Here is a 21,537-nt window from a genome sequence, read left to right as displayed (position 1 = left end):
GCAAATGATGCCTTTCAGTAGGGGTGAGCTTTGTGGAGCTCATCTCCACAAAACTCACCCCTATAATAAGGAACTTGTCTTGTAATATGTCCAACTAAATGCTAGAATAGTTATTTCAATTGGTGTTGTGCTGGTGAGCATTTTACAGTTCTTGTAGCAGTAAGAGTCATGGTAACCTAAGCCTTGATCCTTGTACAGTCACCTTGCTTTCATAGGGATAAGCATCCTAGGATGTTTCCAGAAAAGAGAGTTGTTGTTTTCCTTTGCACAAACTCAAACACTGAACACACAGCAACCAGGGGTAAATGTCCACTGGAATATCCAGAGGTAGGCTGGATGTAAATGAATTCCTAGGTTGGAAAAATCAATGCATCCTGATTCATAATCTCTTAATTTTGAGGATGTCAGAAGTCTCACTTGTGGAAAACTGAAACTGAATGGTCAGTGTTTACTGTATGCCATTTCTGCCATTCCTAGCTTTTCTGGCAAGAACTTAATTTTCCTTTAAGTGGAATGTGGTAAGATTTAGAACTGATTTTAAAGCAAGTTGTTTTGAGAACAGCTGTGTCATATTTTCATTCTCCTGCTATTGAAACACATATTTCCATTTCTATACTTGCAAAACTAAAGATGGGTAAAAAACAAAGTACTTACCTCTTTTTGATGAGCACAGAATACCAGACAGTTAACCATTTTGTAAACACAAGGATGTAGAGATTAGAAACCAAATTATTCTCGTGAAATATAAATGAAATGCAGAGAGAGTACTTTGTCTGTCTTTGTTAACTTGCTGCAGGATTAATTTCAGATATGGCTAACCCACTGTCACTTCTGAACTCTGTAGTGCATCATAAAACCTGATAAATTTTGTTTGCCTTATATTCTTCATTTGTCTATAACTTTCGCTTTTTGGGCTTAAGAAATAACCCATGCTATGATATATGTGTGACTAAGAAAAAAACTATAGGCATTTAAAATGCTATTTTTTCATTCTTCAGACAGCATTTGGATTGCTTGATAACTCACATGACACCCAATTCACATCCAAGTTTATGTTCATTTTCATTTTAGGGGAACACAAGCTTCACTTTATTCCAGCATTGATTGGCCCTTTCCTGGAAGTGACCTTGATCCCTCAGCCAGACCTGAGGAATGTAATGATTCCTATTTTCCATGACATGATGGATTGGGAGCAAAGGCGAAGTGGCAACTTCAAACAGGTACTTTGTGTGAAGCTCTTTATAGAACAGCACAGAATATAAAGCTCTTCATAGAGTCCTGGCAGACTTGAACCTGGAGTTCCATTGGTGCTTCAGGGTGGAGAAGATACCCACAAGGGCTTTCCCTTTTTGCTCTTTCAGGGCTAGTAAGATTCACCTGTTAATACTATCATGTTAGTTATGTGAGATGAGGAGAAAAATCCATGGCCTGATGAAGTGAAGAACAAAACTTGAGCTGTTTTAAACAAGGTTGCTGTGGTGGATTTTCACCTCTGCTTTACAGTGGTACAGACTGCTGGTTAGATAGGATTTAACCAGCTTCCCTTTTGGTTACTATGGAAAAAGCCCAGATGTTCTTCAGTAAAGATCCAAGAATTCTTGTTGCTCAAACACATTCTTAATGGGCTAGGAAGGAACTACCAAGAATGCCATCTGCTCCCTCAGCTCTCACTCAGTTCTTTCAGACTGCCTCAAACCATTCTCAGTGCCCTCCTTCCTGCTGCTTCAAAATGAAGGCAAGTAGAAGTATTTTAATTACTCCCAGGCAATCATAATGCTTAGGGTGGGAGTTGCATCTAAAGCACAAACCAAGCTATTAAAAACAAGAGTAGTGCAGGTGATATGAGTCGGTAGCTTTTCAATGTCAATATATAAGCTTATTGTTAAAAATCACCACAGAAATGTTAACAAGTAGTGAGAAGGAAGAAAATCCACTTGTTCTGCTACTCTGTCTTTTAAGTTTGGTTTCAAGTGTAAATTGTAATAGATTTATTCTGTAATAAAATGATTACAATAGCTTGGTTTCTCCCCTAGACTTGTGATTGTTAATATATTAGTGATAAGAAGGAGGTTTGAAATATAAATACACAATGTACCATCAGCTCTATATTTTTTATAATCAATGCACTTAAAAACATGCATTGAAGGAATCATTAGCATTGGATTTTCTTAACCACCAAGTTTCCTTGATAGCTAATATGTAAGTCCAGGAAATTTGCTTTCTAATGAAATACTGGCAGGTAAGAGTGTTGGGAGAATCTGAGCTCCCCAGTATTCTGAACAGTGCGGACATTTATGTATATTAAATTATAAAGAATGAGGTGCAGGTAGGAAAAGATGATATTTTTACTTCAGTCTAAGAAAATATCTTGTGCTTACAGCCTTGCAATGAGAATTCAGGCAATTTATTTGGGCTGTGTGCTTTTCCTCTGACTCCATAAATAGATAGCTGCCTTAGCAGCAGCAAATGCTACTCAGCCTGTAGTTTTAAAGTCACGTTGCTCAATTTAAATTAGCTCCCTCCCTCCAAAAAAAAACCTCAAAAAACCACCACCACACACAAAAAAAAAAAAAAAAAAGAAAGCCCTACAAACCTCGGGAATTATAACAGCTTCAAAGAGATGAAGTGACTTATCACATGATTGACCAATAATTCTAAAATATGCATTTAGCAAAGTCTCTTACATAAAACCAGATCTTCCCTCCGTTTTCTCTAATCTCATTAAAGGAAAAAGAAGCTGTTTACACCACACTTATATGTTGCAGGTGGAAGCAAAGCTGATTGACAAACTGGACAGCCTAATGTCAGAAGGTAAAGGTGATGAAACATACCGAGAGCTCTTCAACAGTATGTGAGTAATATGTTTATCTTATCATTCCTTGAGTTCAGTTGGTTGTATCAGATGCTAATGTCATTGTAGAAATGTAATGCTTAAACCAGTTGGGATGCTCATTTTTTCTTTTTTTATTTCCTTAAAATCTGAAGAATAAAATGTTTCATGGTGTTGTATAGCATCTGTAAAGTCTGGCAGTACTTGCATACAGCTATAATTGGGAAAGGCTAAATCTGTTATATCGCAGAACATTCTCTTTCTCTACCTACTAATTTTAAAATCAGAAAAGCAAGAAATGCTTCATAATTGCATAGAGTGCAGGTAGAGCTCAGATGGAGCATTTTGAAAAAAAGGCATGACAATTCAACAAAGCATATAATAAGTGATTTTCTATTGCTACTTGTACTCCTCTGAGTAATGTCACTTGTGGATTTCTTGTTTGATGTAAACAATTGTGTTTATTCTGATAAGATTATTTCTTTCTAATTTTTTGATAAATTACTGGCTAAGCTTTTAGTGCTTTTTAATAAATGAACATGTCACTTAAATTTAATAGGAACAACTAATGATAATGCTGAAGTCCCTAAACTTGTGCATAAATTGTTTCACTGACTGAAATAAATGACTGTCACAGAGTACAGGTGCAAAATAACTAACAGGGCTCTGTCTCTGTTGTTCCTCAGAGCTCAATTCCACCAAAGTGAAAGGTTTCAATTATTTCTGATGTGTTTATTTCAGTAGGAGATGTATTGTTCATCTTCAGGATACCAAGCTGCTGTGTTTTCTTCAGTTATACTAAAAATATGAATTTTTTTTCCTGTTTGTATGGTTTCTTAATCATTCTTTCTTCTTTAAGTATTGGTTTTGGCACTCTTGTCTTTGGTTAAAGAACAAGAGTCAGGTCTTGGTGTCTGAAAATAGCAAACACTTATTAATCTGTAATTGTACAGAGTTTAAAAAAGAGTTTTTAAATATTTATCATGTACGGAAGCAAAGGTGAAAATTAGGCAGAATAGTATGGAATTGAATGAATAATAGTGAACAGCAGTACAGTGCATGCTTAAGCAGAACTTTCCTGTAATTATTCATGACATTTTCCTAATTTGAGTAAAGATAATAAAGGGTAAGATATTTTCAATATTTTAGTAATACAGTATTCTAACTGTAAAATTAAGTAGTTTAAGGAAAAGCTCAAATTATAAAATGAAGCCTATGTAAAATACATCAGTGTGTCTATCACTGAAATAACTTAGAATTCTATAAGAAAGCATACTGGTATCAAATACAATTCCTAATTTTTTATGATTTTGAGTTAGATTTTAACTGGAGAATGTTAAACATGATACAGTGAAAAATGCTGACAGTTTTTTATATATCTAAATGCTGAAAACATAGTCATGGTAATTTAAATTGCAAACTGTCTCACAGCATCAGTATACTTGTGGTTTCTATCATGGTATAACAGAAGTTAAAACTAAACTCTGTGAAATTTCAAAGTGCTCAAGTTCACTCCCAGCTAATGAAAAAGGTAGTATTTATGATTTTTTTTTTTTACTTTGATTGTCTATATGCATTACCACCTCTCAAGAGGAGAGCCTGTAGAAGATACTAATGATCTGAAATGGAGAGTGTCATATTGTTCTAGGGCATGTGAAGACAAATTATGGAAATCAGATGGACAGTTTGGGGAGTTGACTGCAAGAGACAGGGTTGGTTGGTTAGACTGAGATTCTGGGGTTTCTTTATTTCTTCCATGGGTAATTTAAGCTAAGCAATATTAGGGTGTCTTTACACAGTGCAAGAAAACAGACTTGTTTAGGCTGAAGTGGCAGAGATGTAGCAGGTACCCAAAAGCTGGAATAGTAATACAGTTTTGCAGCAAGCTGTGGTTTCATAGTCTTCAATGAAAGAAAATGCTACAATGTTACCTGATTTTTCTGAATATTGGGCGTGGTTACTTTTGATACGTATCACTGGGAACCAAGGGGATGCACACACCTACAGGCTGGGAACTGCAGTGGGTGGGAGACTTTCAGGTTTTGTCATGTTGTTTATTTTGCCTGAATTGGAAAATGAATTTAAATCTCTTAACTCCCCCATTAACTGCTTTTTTTTCCCAGAGACAATCACTGCATCTTTCCTTTGAACATCTATTTTCCAGGATAAATTATAGGCATCTCTGGAGATAGATAAGATATGTGCTTAGAATTTGTTGCCTACAATGGAATTATCTATATCAAATAAAAAGAGAAAGTAGGGGGAAGGTGACTGCTGTTTGTTTTGAATCAATGTCTTTCTAGGGACTTGAATGTGACCATTCACTGATTAGCTCCTGATGTCATTTGAAGGAAATGCAAAGCATGAAGTAGTGAACATTTTGTTATAATGAGAAACTAGATGTTGCAATTGCTATCCATTGTCATTATGGTATGAAAGCTGTTCTGATCTACATTTACACTGTAATACTGCAATTGAATTCCTGAATCTATTAGTACAGGGAAAAGAATGATTTTGCTTTATTGAACAGTTGGTGGTTAAAATAAAATCCTCAGAAGCCAAGATATATACTCAAGTAGATCTTTCTTCTGAATCAGATGGATGCTGGCAGTTCATTACTTCTGCAGCTGTATTTCAGTTTGGCCTAGACAAGGCATTTCAGATTTGGAAGTTAGGTGGCCCCATTGAAGCACAAAACCTGGGCTAATGGGTTCTGCATGGGGGCCTGGCAGTGAGGCTTCTCTTTGAAGAGATTGTAGCTGACATTCAGCTGAGCAGGGACTTATAACTGAGTTCTGCCAGTTTCTGGGTGATTTTTTGAACCATGAATCTATTATATAAAAAGCGATGGCTGCTACCTTTCCTCTGCTGTCTTCAGTCATCTTAATTTCTTCTCCAAATGCATCACTGAATTCATCACTGCCCAGTCCATTAGGATCTGTCTAGAGTGAGTCTTTTGAGAGCCTTTATGACTCGTTCAGGGAACCTCTGGTTATAGTGAAGTCTTTGAACTCTAAAAGAAGCATCCAGATGTTTTAAAGCACCTCTAGGATTAGCTGCCTGTGTGCTAAAAGTCTGAATAATGCCTACAAAATCCATTTACTACATGATTGAGTTAGCCTGAACATTGTTCTAAGCCTGCTGTTTGTCCCTGGAGAACTCTGATCCTCTGGATTACTATTCTTTTACTCCTGAGGTACCCAAGATTAAAAATAATTAAATATACCTCCTTTTCCCTCCATCAAACAAAACAAAGCAAACCATAATTGTTCAGGTGAGTTCAGGTGTTAGGCTATATTAGCATGCATAGACAGAAACTTTTTTATAGTTTCCCTTTGTTGTTTAACCCCCTTAGTGCTTTGTACAAATAGCCAAGCATCTTGGCTGTGCTTTGGGATCTATAAGAACAGGGATTCAATTCTATCTAGATTTAGACAGAATGCATGTGAGTAGCTTTTTCATGCTGAATTTTTTCTGTGCATTGTGCTGGAAATCTGTGGGGGGAAGAGGGAGGAATGCATCAGAAGGCAAGTCTTTCATTTTTTCAACTGACCACATTGATATCAGTTAGTATAAGTACTCTGAATGTATCAGCTCAGCTCATTATTACAAATTATGTGTTTATAAGCAACGTGCCAATGCAATTTTAAAGAAAATGCATAAGTCCAATGCAGATAAGAACAATCTGTTTTGAAAGAGAAGTCATGCTTCTATTGTTTTTCTAGAGGATCTAGAGGAACTATCAGTAATTCTTTTGTTGAATCTAGGTTGAAATATTCCTTTTTAACATAGGGTTAAAACACAGTAGAAATGAAAAATCCCTGTGGTAATCAAGATTCAATAACGTGACAGGCTCTACTCTTATTTCTCACTAGACACATGTTTCTGTTAGAAGGAACATAAGGGGTTCAAAAATTAATTAAGGTATTCTGTATGGAAAACAGAGGTGCCACCTTAATGCTTCAGCATTTCCTGGTCAAGGATGGCCTTATCATCTGCCTGCTAGCAATGAAAAAGAGTCAGCCTCTGATTGTGAGGGAAAGACATCTGACTGCCTCCTTAAGAGAAGAAGTGAGTTTAAGATTCATATAAGAGTGCAGGATGAAGATCAGTATTTGCTCCTCGGTTCCAGCAGAGCACAGCTTCATTTAGGTCAAATTTGCTTGGAGAATTGCATCTGTGCCATGCCTGAGGCTGTGAGGAGCAGAGCTGGAGTGTACACCTAGTGCAGTTGGCATGTAGGAGTTCCTGAGCGCTGTTACAGGTCTGAGGTTGGGATGTAGGAGGTTTTTGGGACTGAGCGTGCTCAGGGTGGATGAAGGTCAGTGAAGCTGACAGACAGAAGGTTCAGAGGTGCTCTAAAAGCTCTAAGGATACGAATGTGGGAATTTTCAGATCCTTCTGAATAAACCATAACTGAGTACCTTTTCAGGGAGACTGCTGAAGTATCTCCATGGACATGTCATCCACCCAGGTTCCTGCACCAAAGTATAAAAGTAACATAGCTCTGTAGATAAATATTTCCTTGCTCACTCTTATAGAGAGAATGTGGAAATTCATGCCTAAGTGATAAATATTTGATAAACTTAAGCAATGGAAAACAGAGGCCTGTAGCAGAATTATGTAAACAACAATAATAATAAAGACAATTATATTGTACAGTTTTACTGACATTTTGAAATCTTTTCACTTCAATGCATGGTATGCATTTACATTGGCACAACAGTTTTTAGCAAAATAATCTTATGACACTTTAAGGTACTGGAATTGTACATGTACAGTATAGTGTGTTCTCAGAAAGAAACATTAAGTGAAGTGGGGGAATCATCTTGTTCAAATCCCTACTCTATTCTTAAATACCATGCTTACTGAAATATTAGAGAAGAGAGGAGAAAAATAAAAATCTTTTTTAAAAATTTAGAAGGTATATTAAGCTGATGAATATTCTTTTCTAAGAACACTTTTAAATTCCTCATTTTCTGACATATCAGCATGAAGTGAATATAAAAATTTTATGGAAGAATTGTGTTTTAGTCTTTGGGATATGAATATGTTCTGAAAATTAGGTATTTGACATATTTTTAACCTGATGCAGCTAATATAAAAATCATTTGTTTTGTCAATGCTTCCTGGACTAGAATTCCACTTTTTGGTCCTTATCCTAGGTAAGACATTGTTTGCAAATTGCACTTCTTGGGAGGGTGTTTGTGAAAAAAAAATCTAACTATCAAAGATGTTGCTAAGGTATTAAGGTAGTGGTAAAAGCAGAGATGTTGTCATAGTGACAGTTAAAAATAAACAGTGACTTTTTTCTGGCTTGTTTTTTTCCAGTCTGCTGAAGAAAATTGAGCGGGAAACATGGAGGGAAAGTGGTGTTTCATTAATTGCCACTGTGACTCGCCTCATGGAGAGGCTCCTGGACTACAGGTGAGTGGTTATCACAATTTAGAGGTGGGGTTGTCATCTTTGAAATATTAGGAAACAAATACAGTTATCTTGCTCAATGCTGACTGCACATGGATACGTGGATAGAGCAGCTGTAAGTGCTCAGGATCTCTGACAGCAGCTGCTTAGCCAACAGGAAAATGCACTGGCAGATGAAAACAACCAAGGAGGCTCCCCATGGTGCAAAAACTCCAGTGGTGGGCTTGAGTTTGCTGTCAAGCAATGTAGTAACTTCTGGCAGCAGGTTGGTGACTCAAGTCTGTCTGAAGACACAGAGCTCAGTACTAATCACCTGACAGTTGTTTTACACAATATGTAAAATTCTTATTACTGTGTCAATCATGCTTAGTTGTGGTGTCGACTGGCACAGTAAGTGTGTATACAAAGACATGATCTCTGGATGAACACCTCACATCTGACTGTACCATGTGATCAAAGGAGAGGGAAATGAGAGGCAGGTACTCTCTCTTTCAGGAGTGCGAGACTAAAAGCAATTTTCCCAGTCAATTATGAGCCTGTGTAGAGGCTTCACATTTCATCTCAGTCCTCCTTATTGCCACCAACTATAGCACTGTCCAGAACTTAATTGTAAGGTTTTCTCCCTCATTCCATAGGGACACATGGTGAGACCTAGTACTGCACTTGCTGTCATCACTGATAGCTTGCAAAGAAAGCTATTTTATCAACAAAGAGACTGAACTCTTAATTTCTAGAAGTATGGCCCTGCTATTTCTCTTCAGGGACCAGCTGGATTACAACCTCTAGGACTCCCAGTCTTTCAAAACAGTGGTGTGCTGTTAGTTATGAGAGTATTTGGGAAAATTGTTTGGCTCATGTATACAAGAATGTTTTAAAGTTATGTTAAATTCCTTTTAGTGATTATGTGGTGATGTCTGCCTGTTATTCTTTTGTTTCAGCATGGTTCTACTGGCTACTTTTTTACCCTGTGTGATAAAAAAAGTCACATAGTAATGACAGAGCCAGAAAGAAAACATTGACTTTCTTGACAATTGAGGTATTCAATGTACCACAAAAGGAGGCATGAAATCTCTTAGCTACTTGGGTCAGCTGTTCAGCTAAATGCAATCCTTTCAGTCAGCTTGCAAAGTGAAATGTGTCTGTTTTCTGAGGTGTGCTTCACTGTAAGAGGATAAACTTTTGGCTTTCATTACTTTCTGCTTTAGGGACTGCATGAAAATGGGAGAAGTGGATGGCAAAAAGATTGGCTGCACTGTTAGCCTTTTGGTTTGTATGATACTTTGTCTTTCCCTTTTCGATTTCAGTTGAGCAAATGCACATTGGAATAGGATATACTTTGCTTCTTGTTGCAATTTGAGTAGAATTTGACAGAGTAACACTACACTTATGATCACTGATTATTTTTTCCAGGCTGAGATTGGTGCAGTAGGGAGATAGTCTTCCTTGGTATTTCCTAGCTTGGTTCTGAAAGGTCTCCAAAACTGCATTATTCAGTTTTAAGTCTCTTCCTACTGGATAAACTTCACCAAAGTACTTTCCAAGTTTAATTAGTCTCTGAGTTCGTAGAAACAAACACGCCTTTCCTCCTCTCCCAAACCAAACAAACCCTACATGATTTCTCTTGTTTCTTTTCTTCCAATGACTGATGCAAGTTGGTTATTATAGCATATACTATGGGATAGCTTGTGAAAACTGCAGGCTGACTATTCTCTCCCCAGTAAAAGAGACAGAAATGCTGCTCAAGACCTCCTGTTGTCATGCTATCTTTATTACCACAAACCAACAGTGCTAAACCATAGCATGAAAAAGATGTCATTTTTGTTTACAAGATGCATTTTGATTCTAGGCCAGTTTCCACTGACAAGTTTGTTGACTTCTGTTAACCTTGGAAAGTTTCCATTTTCATGGTGAATTTTTTGAAAAGCTGTATTTTTAGCCAGAGGGGAAAAAAACAAAATAAGCTGACTTGTAATTCTGCATTTTTGACGTCAGTGAAACAATTTGGGATCACTTCTAAGTAGCAGTTATACATAAGAGAACAAAGGATTTCTTCAGTAGAAAAATAGTGCTCTAAATAAGGATGATATTTACTATGAAGCCATAAAGCGGCTGGCTTGCTGTCAAAATATCTTGCATGATTTGAATTCTTTAAAGTACCTGGATTATTTTCATCCGTAAGAAGGTTTTAATCTATTATTAGCAAAGTATCCAAGATTTGTATAAAGAGAAAATGAAAATATTTTAAAATCTCAAAACACCATGTTACTTTTTAAGGGGATTTTCAATGACTCATATGTGCTAAGGTGGATTTCATATTCTAATAATTTTCAAATAAATTTTTAATACTCTTGCACAACAGAGAGACAACGAATGCTAAATTTTCTCAAATCAGTTTAAAAATATTTTCTCTATAAAGTTTTTATTTTTTATGTTTTCATAGTGTTCCTCCCACCTTTTTCCTTGATAATAACTCAATTTAGGAAACAGTGGCTCAGAATATGGATACTGTACACTAGAAGAAAAACTGCATAGTTTAAAATAGCAATTTAAATAATAAAACAGAAATTGTTAATTGCTAATGAGAACCAGTGCTTAGACTTTTCTAGCCTATAAATTTTTATTAACCAAAGCAGATTATCCTGACCATGGAGTATATCTAGCAGGAGGACTTAAGCTGCATGTCCATTGTGAATGTGGCAGTAACTTGTGAACAGCGCTGTAGGCTTGCACTCCTCTTCCTGTTACTTTTTCATACCTTGCTTTAGGGCTTGTAAACAGATAAAGAAAGTTTTGAACTAAGATTTATGATATTGTAGTCCATATTTTATCCATGTAACAACAAATTGCAGGTTTATGTTCAGAAATGTAATATATGCATATATTTCTAGAAGATTATGTTTGAAGTCTTTTATTTGCAACCATTATCATAAATTTATTAGCTACTACATTTTATTACAAAATTCATTTTTATTTCAGAATTTTTACAAGACTGAACTGAACAAGGAAGAGATGTATATTCGCTATATTCACAAGCTCTATGACCTACATCTGAAAGCACAAAACTTCACAGGTAACTGAATACAAACTAGAAAAAGATATTTAGGACTGGTCTGTGGTTTGCAGTCTTTCGCAAGCCTGTAAGCTGTATCCTCAGTGCAGAACATAGCAAACCAGGCAACAGCTGAGTTTCCTTGCCTAATTGATGTCTCAAAATACTGCTTTTTTCAGCCCCACGACACTATTATTTGCTGAGCCATGGTGAATGTAAATTACTTCTGTTGATACCCACTAGCAATAAATGTGTGATACGGTCATTTTTCACCCAAAAGGAGTAAAGTTTGGAAGAAGTTTTTATGAGTTCATTCAGTGGTATCTGAGCCTATACATTTTTTTGTCATGCTTCTGGCTATCTGGTGAAGTGTTTCAACACAGCTGTGTTTCAGACCCTCATTGTTGGTTTAAAAAAAGAAATAAAAGAAAGGAAGACCCATATAACTTACTCATAATGAGGTACATATCCTAAAACCTATGACGAGTATTGCAATTTCATGATCTCTTTCTAAATCTTCACATACCACATTTGCAGTACTATTTTGTCCAAGATTTCTCTAATTTTGTGCCAAGGATGGTTATTTTTTACATGAAGAAATAAGAAGATATTGTGTATGGCTGTTGTTTATACAGCTAAACATACATTTCATTTGGGGAACTATATGCCATCAGTGAGTGCTGGAGAAGATAAAATCAATATCCTTTTAAATCACACTATCTTTGCCAAAATATTTTACTGACCTTGTAATACCTCCAGCTTTTCCTCAGTCTTTGCAATTGCATATGTTCAAAATTTCTAGATTTTGAATTTTCTTAGAAGCAGGTTAGTTGGCTCCAGTAAACAGCTTACAGGTACCTGGTGTCACAGTAACTTTCCTTATGCTTTTCTGCTGTCCATAAGAAAGATTGTTCACTTGGAATTTCCACACTCCCTTTGCAGTTCATGCATTTAAATGTGGACTAGATAGCAGGATCTGTTAAGGAGAGATTTTAGTTTCCTCATGTGACCTGGCAATAGTGAGTCACAAGAGAATTTTGATTATTAAGAAGTCTCTTTGCCACAGCTGGCTTTTGTACTAAAGCTATTATTTTGCATAGTAGATCTTAGTAACTCTTTGAGCAGCATTGACTTTCTTTTTTGCACTGCGTACTATTATGTGTCCAGTTTACCTTCAACTGTGATATGAACCTAATTTTTTTTAGGCAATTGGATGGCAATTGTTTTGCCATCCATTCTGATTTTAAACAGTATTTTGCTCAAAATATTTTTCCGGACTTTGTTATATTTCCCATATGCTTGTTATCAATCTGTGTGATTTTTACATTCTTTGCTGTGGCAGATTTCACTGCTTCCTTTTTTGTAAAATTTATTATTATTTTTAATTTTTTTTGCTGTAAGAGCCTTAATAAGACTTGTCTCACCCCCATAATTAGAAAACAGACTTTTGTAGTCCATTGCCTTGCCTTATGAGAGACAATACAGACTTTTGTATATCAGCTGGTCTAGAGAATTTGGGATTAGGAAAATTAGCTTGATACTTCAGCAACATTCCTACATGTTGCAGCATTAGTTTGCAAATGACGTTGTTTCATCCTAGGGAAGAAATGGTTTTTCTCTCATTTCCACAGTATGATTTACTGGACTTTTTCTAAAAATGCTCTGTTAAAAAAAAAAGTATTTTTTATACAAAACATTATTTCAAATCTTTCTTTACACAGCACTCAGTTGCAGCTATAAATATACCACTCTTGAGGCTGAATCACGTAAATGCACTGATTCCTCCTGAGATCTGTAATGAGACTTTTTACCTATCCACCTTAGAAAAATCTAGTGTTTTGAATATTTCCTGTATAAATTGAATTGTCCACATCATGAGTCAACCCTATTTATCTCTCCTTAGTGCTTTGATGCAAGTCAGTAGTTACAGACCTCTCCCTGAGGTATCAGTATTTTATTTGTTGTGTTGGCCGCTGCCAGACATACTGGGTGGAGGAAACCTTCATTCTTGTAATCCAGTATGGTCATTCTTATTTTAGAAACCTGTATAAATTTATTATAATTAAAGAAAATTACATTGTTAGAGCAGACAAAATTTTGTTAAGGACTTAGATGCCAAGTTTAGAAAGGAAAGGTCACAGTGAGCTATCCTGAGCAGCTACTTGTGTTCTGCTATCTTTTGCTTCCTTATGATTTTGAATAATTTATTATCAGCTTCATGGATTTTTAAAATTGTCATATAGATGTGCTTCATGTCTTGAGTACAAAAATGTAGCTTGAAACTATGACAAAGGTGGTAACCAGTCAAGCAACCTGAGAGCTGCTGAGTGTGATGCCAGAATTAAGGTTGTCTGTGGAACTCGAGCTGCTTTTCCTTGCATGGGTGTATCACAGCACAGCACCAGTTTGCACCAAACTTAGCATTTTGCAACACTGGGGTCAAGGCACTCTCTCACACAATTATCTGCTGCAGTGATGTTTTTTCATCCACAGGTTCTCAGTTGGATATGTAGAGGAACACTGCTGCTAAAAAAAATACTGTAAAATTTGGCTTAAGTCGCCTGTCTTACAGGAGCTCATATGGCAGAGGCAGAAGTAAGATATGGCTGTCAGGGGCAAACTTAGCTTAGCACAAAAAGAACTTTAGTACTTTATTGTTATCTTTTTTGCTTTGTATACAACCTATAAAATCTGCAATAAAATAAGTGCAGTAGGGAACTTCTTTCTCCAATGAAGTACATCTCCAGAATATGGCCCATCTTTGTGCTGACTCATTCATGCAAAGTGGTCCTGTGAGTGGCAACATAAACTGTGAATGTTAGCTTGGAAATCAATAACATATTTACTCAGTTAGCCAAATTGGATTGTTGTGGCCAGTAGTAATTCTGGTGTTTTGTAATTTGCTGAAGTCTGACTTTCCAATAAAAATATTAATTTTGTATTATATTAGTGTACTATTTCTGAGGAATTCTTGAAATCAATGTAAAAAAATAATAGATTTTATATTCCTCTATTATTTATACTGATTAATGTAAAGATTGCTACACAGCTCTCTGAGTAGAGACCGACAACCGGTTTGATTCCTGCCAAACCAAAAACTAAATAAAATTTTAAAAATTAAAAAGAGAAAAACATTGCACTTCTAAATTTCTTGTTATGGCCAGCTGGTAAGGCTCAGCTATCAGGAATTTATTTCTCTGTGGAAGGAGTGGATTCTATTAAGCACACATCTGCCTCCCTGTTTTCCTCCCAGCTCTCTCTTTTGGACTGTGTCCACAGTCTTGTTGTCTTTTCTCTTTCACTACTCATGTTCCTCATCCTCCAGTCCTTGTTCCTTTTTTCAGACAGCAGAGTCATTGAAGGTTTCTCCTTAGCAGTAGGGAAGACTGGGGCTAAGCAGGAAATGCTTACTTAATTTGTCTCCTTTGTATTTTGAGACTCCAGAAGAAGTGCCCCAGTGACTCTAAATAGTGTATGAAAATTTTAAGCTATTTTTATTATAGCTGTAATAGCTGTAATAGTAACTGTCCAAAACCACCAGTACCATCTGGCTAATACTCAAAATAAATCAATTACCCATTAGAAAGGTGCCTCTCAAGAAGAGCATTCACATCTCTGTGTACTTAGTTTGTCTGTTTTATGTGTTTGGAGTTGGTGAGTGCCGTGCTATGGTTTGTCTTGCAGAGGCTGCCTACACTCTCCTGCTGTACGATGAGCTGCTGGAGTGGTCTGACCGGCCGCTCAGGGAGTTTCTCAACTACCCCATGCAAACAGAGTGGCAGCGCAAGGAGTGTCTCCATCTGACCATCATTCAAAACTTTGATAGGGGAAAGGTAAAATAGTCCTGTTTTACTGAGTGGATTTGGGAAGGGCAATTTATTCATTTTAGAATGTCAGTTCCAGTGTTGCATTCTTTTCTTGTATTGAGGCGAAGTGTTTGTCCTTGCTTGATTCAGCAGTTATTAGCGATGCAGTACATTTTGTTTAGTTCTGTGTTTGCATCCTAGAAATCTCCCACTTACATATAAGAATAATTTTCATATGCATAGCAGTTGGCTTTGTAACTGTCAAATCACTTTATAAAAGGTGGTATCATTTTCCCCCATTTTAAAGGTGGTGAAAGTGAGCCTTATAAAGCTAATGAAATTCACTTAGTGAACAAGTGAGGATTGTAAAGGCTATGTTTGCACCTTACAATGCCATGTTGCATCTGTTAAAAACTAGAACTGAATTTGTTTGGGGGAATCACACTTCATTGTCATTACTGCAAATGCCTATTCTGAATTAAGCAAGTGTAATTATCCTGTAGTCTAAAATTTTATATACACATAGTGCTCTGATTCATCTTACTGACAAACATGCAATGCATTACAATTTTGTGTAGCTAGTGTAAAATTCATGTAAGCCTAAAACAAGTAATCAAATGGATGTTGATCATCATGTTTTTCAACAATGCTGTAATTATATAGTTTAACTTACATGGTGCAATGAAGTACTGTACAACCTAAAAAAATTAGGGTAGATGTATTAAAAGTACAATTTTAAAATGTAAAAATCATACTGTGTTGAATCCATCTCATGTAGCGTCAAAAGAGTCATCCATCACTCTTGCGATGACTTACATTTTGTGCATAGTGCAGAAAGAATAATTAATTAAATAAGTCTCTAAATATATTTTTAATTCTTCAAAGAATTTATGAGTATTACTCAGAAGCTATCAGCATGTTTAGGGGACAGTGGGTTCAAATATTTTCAGTAGCAACATATAGAACGGACCACTAATAAATCACAAATTGTCAAACAGCTGCTTTGAATTACTGAGCACCTTTTATTTGCTTGCAGTGTTGGGAAAATGGCATTATCTTATGCAGGAAAATTGCAGAACAATATGAGAGCTACTATGACTACAGAAACCTCAGCAAGATGAGGGTAATGTACTTGAACACTTTTCATCAATCATGAATCCAAATGCTTTTTAATTTAGGTTATAAAATATTACTGAGGAAATTAAATTTACCACAGAACGGTTCTTAGGTTTGGTTTGCACTCTTATTTTTTACCCTGAGGCGTCTTTTCTACAATAAGGATTATAAAAAAGGAGTGTGAGCTTTTTGAAGAAAAATGAGAAAATTCTATCTTCATAGAGCAGTTTGGGTTGGAAGCCTTAAAGATGATCTAGTTCCAGCCCCCCTGCTTGACACCTTCCACCAGACCAGGTTGCTTTATTTTATTATAAAATTAATGTTCTTAAAATATTTTTAGCTGTACAGCATCCTTTATGTGTGCATGCTTATGCAGAAAAATAACAATACAAACTTACTTTCATTAGTTTCCTACAGTTTATCCATGAAATGTGCTGTGTGCAGTCCTTCACTAGGAGCAGCAGCATGCCTTTGCAGCTGTAATTGCAAGCAAAGCCACAGGCAATGCACGCATTTTTTTTTTAATTTACTGTTTAAAAATATGATCTGCTTAATACTAGATAGTAAAAACGAATGTTTCTTGGTATAGTCTTCTTGTTGTTTCTTTCATTTTAGAACTCTAAACATTGTTTCTCATTTATTCAGATAGTACTTTTTAAAAATTATTGAGCCTTTTCTTACCTCCTTCTGATGGATTCAATTTTGTATTACAACATGCCTTTTAAACTCCCTGTACATATAGGATACTTGCTGCTAGGACTGACTGAAGTCCCTTTAATTCAGAGCTGCTTAACAACATTATGCAAAATTATGCAAGTGGCAGGACTCTCTGTTATCTGCTTATTCCATATATAATTTGATATGTCAATGGCAGAATCCTATAAGCAAAAGCAAATTGACTATTGTCATGTGAATAAAATGATTAGTTTATGCAAGTTTAATTAATTGTACTGAATGTGTTTTGTGTTTGAATTATTCTTTTGCTGTATCTGTGCCACCAATGTTAATCCAAAAACGGAGGTGTGGGGATTTCTCATAGCAGTATAATTAGGCAGCTATTGATATCATATGCATACTAAATAGCTGTCTGTGATACCTGAAATAGGGCTAAGACTGTTTGGCTTTTTCCACAGTATTGAAAACTTTGCTGAAAATATCATCAGAAAAAGGGAACTTGGGTATTAAGTTCACCTTGTGTCAGTGTTATGAGTGAAATACAAACCCGATGTATTGATCAAACATTATGCTAATTGCTATTGGGACATTTTAAAGAAGCTCATATTTGATGCTTACATCATTGGAATCTGGTGTGATTTGGACACAATTGCCTTGAATATGTAAATTAGGCTTTGCCGATTTAACTGACCACATTACTGCCATGTGTTTGGGTGATTAGCAGATTACTGGGTCCTATGTTTCAAACTGTCTTTCTATTTTACCCCTTTAATATTAGCATTTCATATTTTAAAGGATTTATTTTTTAATTCTTGGAAACCTTCAGATCCCTAAGAGGTATAATTACTTAATCTGATGCATTCAGAAACTTCTCGGTGTCCTAGTTGTTGCTCAGAGATATACTGCAATTCCGTTACTCCAGAGGTGAAAGACATCCCCTTTTGTGATAATTTATGGTAAAAATACACTTTCAAAAAAGACTAATTGCATTTCTTCCCAATCTCACACAGATGATGGAAGCATCTCTGTATGACAAAATTATGGATCAACAGCGCTTGGAGCCGGAATTTTTCAGAGTTGGTTTCTATGGGAAAAAGTTCCCATTCTTCTTGAGGGTAAGTGAAATGAAAATAAACAGAATGGAGTAATGCTGTCATTCACAATCACTTTCACTGTGTTAAAATTTGTTCATACCATGTGCAAGTACTTATCCTGTGAGAAATTCTTTACCTTCATGTTTCATGGTTAAGAAAAGTTCCTGACTAATGAAAAGCCAAATTCTAGGCTTCTAGAGTCACACAGAAACACAATATTCATGTTTTTATTGGAAACCATGCACCTACACTGTTCCACAGACCAATGGTTCATGGTAGTTTGTTCCTTTTCTCCTGTTCTGTTCCTGCTGGAGGGTACTCAGGCAAAGTCTGTCAGAAGTAGTATCCATTGGTGGTGGGATAATCAGCAATTTAGCATTTAAGCAAATAGCAATTTAAGCAGTTACTAAGATCCTTTTTGTAAAAATGACTTAGAAATTCTATATGCTGAATTTAATTGATTATTAATGTACTAAAACTGACAAATAAAAAGGTTAATAATCTTGATCATTAATCTGGAATTCTGAAGTTACTGAAATGCCCTTGAAAATTTTAGAGGTGTTTACACTGTCCCCTCTTCCACAGTCTGCAGTAGTTTAGCTGCATTGACTGTCACCTTGGGAAGAGAACAGAATTCATCTTATTCATGGAGCAGCTGCAATCATAATCCGAGTTCCTCTTCCTGTGGTAATTAAAATAAGTGATGAAAGAGCCTCCCATGTGGTGGAGGCTAAAAAGCCTGATTAGTCTTTGCCTTAGTGGTGGGGAAAATGACTGTTTCTAACTGGCAAGTATAGCATGAAACTCTGCCTTTTTAAACTAATGCTCAAAAAGGGTCTGATGGAAAGATACTTGTTGAGATTACCTAATATTCATCTGAATATAACTTCTATATAAACCAATTTGAAAATATTAATCAGAAAGGGTTTAACCGATGGAGTAAAAGTAATGGAAAGAGTTGCACAACAGTGCAGTACTTTCAGACCATAGGTCTTTCACTGCTTATGCATCCTGTTATGAATTTTTCAAGTTAAACATACACAGCACGTATTTATGCTTGCAACACCACAAGGACAGACATAATATATTTGATTTAAATTTTTTATGGCAAAGCAGTTTGTAAATCTGACTGTGTTTGCTGTAGAAGAAATAAAGACTAAACTTCATAATAAAGCTTTCGCATTTTAATTCGTAGTTGAACAATAATATGGTTATAGGGTTTTTTTTGTAGCAATTCCCATGGAAGTCTCAGTTCTCAGAATTCAATGCCAGGAGCATTCTTTTACTTTGTGTTGTAAAAACTGGATCATTTTAATTTTCCAAGCTGATAATTAATCAACATTTACAGGGTAAGGCAAGTTGAATGCCTTTCTAATTTTCTTATGCAGTGTTTTTCTTCAGAATTATATAACATCAGAACAAAGTTTCTTAGTTCCTCATGGAATTGACTTCGAACCCATTTCATTCTCTTAACTGTTTATTGGGTTATATTTCTGTTACATATTTTATACAGTCTGACATATCACATTAATTGCATTCTTTGATCCACTAAGAAAAATTTCTCCCTTTAGATTTTTATTAAATTTTGAAGTGTAATTATTACATTTTTCCAGACTTTTAAATAAAACATAACTTATATGATGAAACATCCTTCTTCTAAGTAACCTGTTCTTTCTGTATTCCTTATTTTTATTCTTGCCTTTGGTTTCTTTCCTTTTTCCCTTCTTTAAATGATGCAAAAGTTGCCTGGAAAATCAATATTTAAGTGCGTGTGTTTGGATCCCACTTATTTTCATGCAACTTGCTCTTGCTTTTTGTTTTCTTATTCCGTTCAGAATAAGGAATTTGTTTGCCGAGGACATGACTATGAAAGGCTGGAGGCCTTCCAGCAGCGAATGTTGAATGAGTTCCCACATGCCATTGCTATGCAACATGCTAATCAGCCAGATGAGACCATCTTTCAGGCAGAAGCACAGTGTATCCACATAATCACAAAGCCATACTCTGCACTTACATGTTCTAGGCTTGTAAAAGATGTAGGTACACCTATAGCCAATTTCGATCACATGGTGCCTCCACTGAAATAAATGGTAGGTGAGAATTTCCCTGCATTTTGTCCCAGTTTACTCTATTATGTTGAGAAGTTTTTTGTGTAATTTTGGTTCTATTTAAGAATTCCTTGACGTGTTATTGACATTATTTCTTTAGCTAAAAATACCTACAGAACTATCACCACTGTGATAATGGTGTAGCAGTTCAAGGTACAGTAATTTAACTTCTTACAGTACAACATTATTTTAGCATAGCATGACATATTATGTAAGAATATATTTAACTAAATCCCTTTATGTACTATTCCTTGTAAGTAGCTCTATTTCTAAAATAAAGATGAAATTTTCAACAAAACATTACAAAGAAATCTCAGCCAAAAAATCTCTCTGGTTCCTTTCCCAAACCATTAACAGTATAAAAGCATTTTATGAGGCACGCTTTTTAAAGAATTTTTCTTCTGTAATGCTTCAGGAGTCAATATGCTTTGCTAATTTGAATAAAGTGGGATAGCCTTAACTCTTTACACATAGATTTGCAGATTTATGCAGTGACACCAATTCCAGAAAACCAGGAAGTTTTGCAGAGAGATGGCATTCCTGATAATATCAAGAGCTTTTACAAAGTAAATCACATCTGGCGATTCCGATACGACAGACCATTTCACAAAGGGACCAAGGACAAGGAAAACGAATTCAAGGTAAAGTATTATGCCCTTTCCTGATCTAGTGGACCTATGGATTTGTTTGTAACATCAACAAAAGCTGCCTTATTGAAAAATCATCTGCATTTGCATTATTCAGCTGAGTGTGGTACATCAAATTCTCTAGAGGAGATGGTATCTCAGGTTTGAGTATTTCACTTCGTATTTTTAATAAAATAGTATCAAAAATATATGGGAGATGCAGAGGTTTTGCTGTAAATGTGACTAAAATTGAAAAAATTATCTTTTTTTTTGCGTCATTTTGTATAGAAGGCAGAACTGGATAGAGCAGTCTCAGAAAAGTTTCTCAGGCAGATGGGAAAACATTAAGGATGTAGTCTGGGGTATGGATAGGATTGCCTAAAGTTATCTCTCTCGAGGGAGAGACAGTTTTGACTGAACTGCAGCATAATGACCTGTTCCTGTGATATCAAGACTAAAAACTACCTCTGAACTTAGAGATTGTCTCAGTGAAAAGCAATTGTACCTTCCCTAATAGGTAAATCATTTCTGTTCCTTCTACTAAAAATGTCACAGTAAAATTCATCTTCTGGTGTAATTTTAATTCTTACCCACTAGAAGCACATCCTGATGCTGAATATTTTCTGGTATTCAGACTGACAAAAAGAGTTATCCCATAATAATTTTGTTATAAATTTAGAAGAAAAAACTGTAAGGATAATAAATTAGCTAAATTGAGTCACTGTTGTCTTCTGATATATGTTTGAGCTTTGTTTTAATTGTACAGCTTACATATATTTTTTGTAAGCACTATCCTCTGTGTTGATTTG

General features: G+C 35.7%; 1 protein-coding gene across 5 annotated transcripts in view; it reads left to right on the top strand.

Annotated features, from left to right (window-relative positions):
• DOCK4 (dedicator of cytokinesis 4) overlaps positions 1 to 21,537 on the top strand; it is a 221,532-nt gene that overhangs the window by 178,943 nt on the left and 21,052 nt on the right. For 3 of the 5 annotated variants that reach the window (XM_014275934.3, XM_005481990.4, XM_074539898.1), the window contains exons 31-41: positions 1,072 to 1,220; positions 2,766 to 2,851; positions 7,969 to 7,995; positions 8,162 to 8,257; positions 9,460 to 9,520; positions 11,231 to 11,324; positions 14,988 to 15,136; positions 16,146 to 16,232; positions 17,911 to 18,015; positions 19,830 to 19,971; positions 20,577 to 20,743. In XM_014275934.3, the coding sequence (XP_014131409.2) occupies positions 1,072 to 1,220; positions 2,766 to 2,851; positions 7,969 to 7,995; positions 8,162 to 8,257; positions 9,460 to 9,520; positions 11,231 to 11,324; positions 14,988 to 15,136; positions 16,146 to 16,232; positions 17,911 to 18,015; positions 19,830 to 19,971; positions 20,577 to 20,743 (1,163 nt within the window). The remainder of the gene's footprint in view (positions 1 to 1,071; positions 1,221 to 2,765; positions 2,852 to 7,968; positions 7,996 to 8,161; positions 8,258 to 9,459; positions 9,521 to 11,230; positions 11,325 to 14,987; positions 15,137 to 16,145; positions 16,233 to 17,910; positions 18,016 to 19,829; positions 19,972 to 20,576; positions 20,744 to 21,537) is intronic. The other 2 variants (XM_014275935.3, XM_014275933.3) reach the window with 1 other exon arrangement.

This window comes from Zonotrichia albicollis, chromosome 4, assembly GCF_047830755.1.
Source record: "Zonotrichia albicollis isolate bZonAlb1 chromosome 4, bZonAlb1.hap1, whole genome shotgun sequence".
In the NCBI taxonomy this organism is placed as follows: Eukaryota; Metazoa; Chordata; class Aves; order Passeriformes; family Passerellidae; genus Zonotrichia; species Zonotrichia albicollis.
This window is presented reverse-complemented; position numbering and strand designations above follow the sequence as displayed.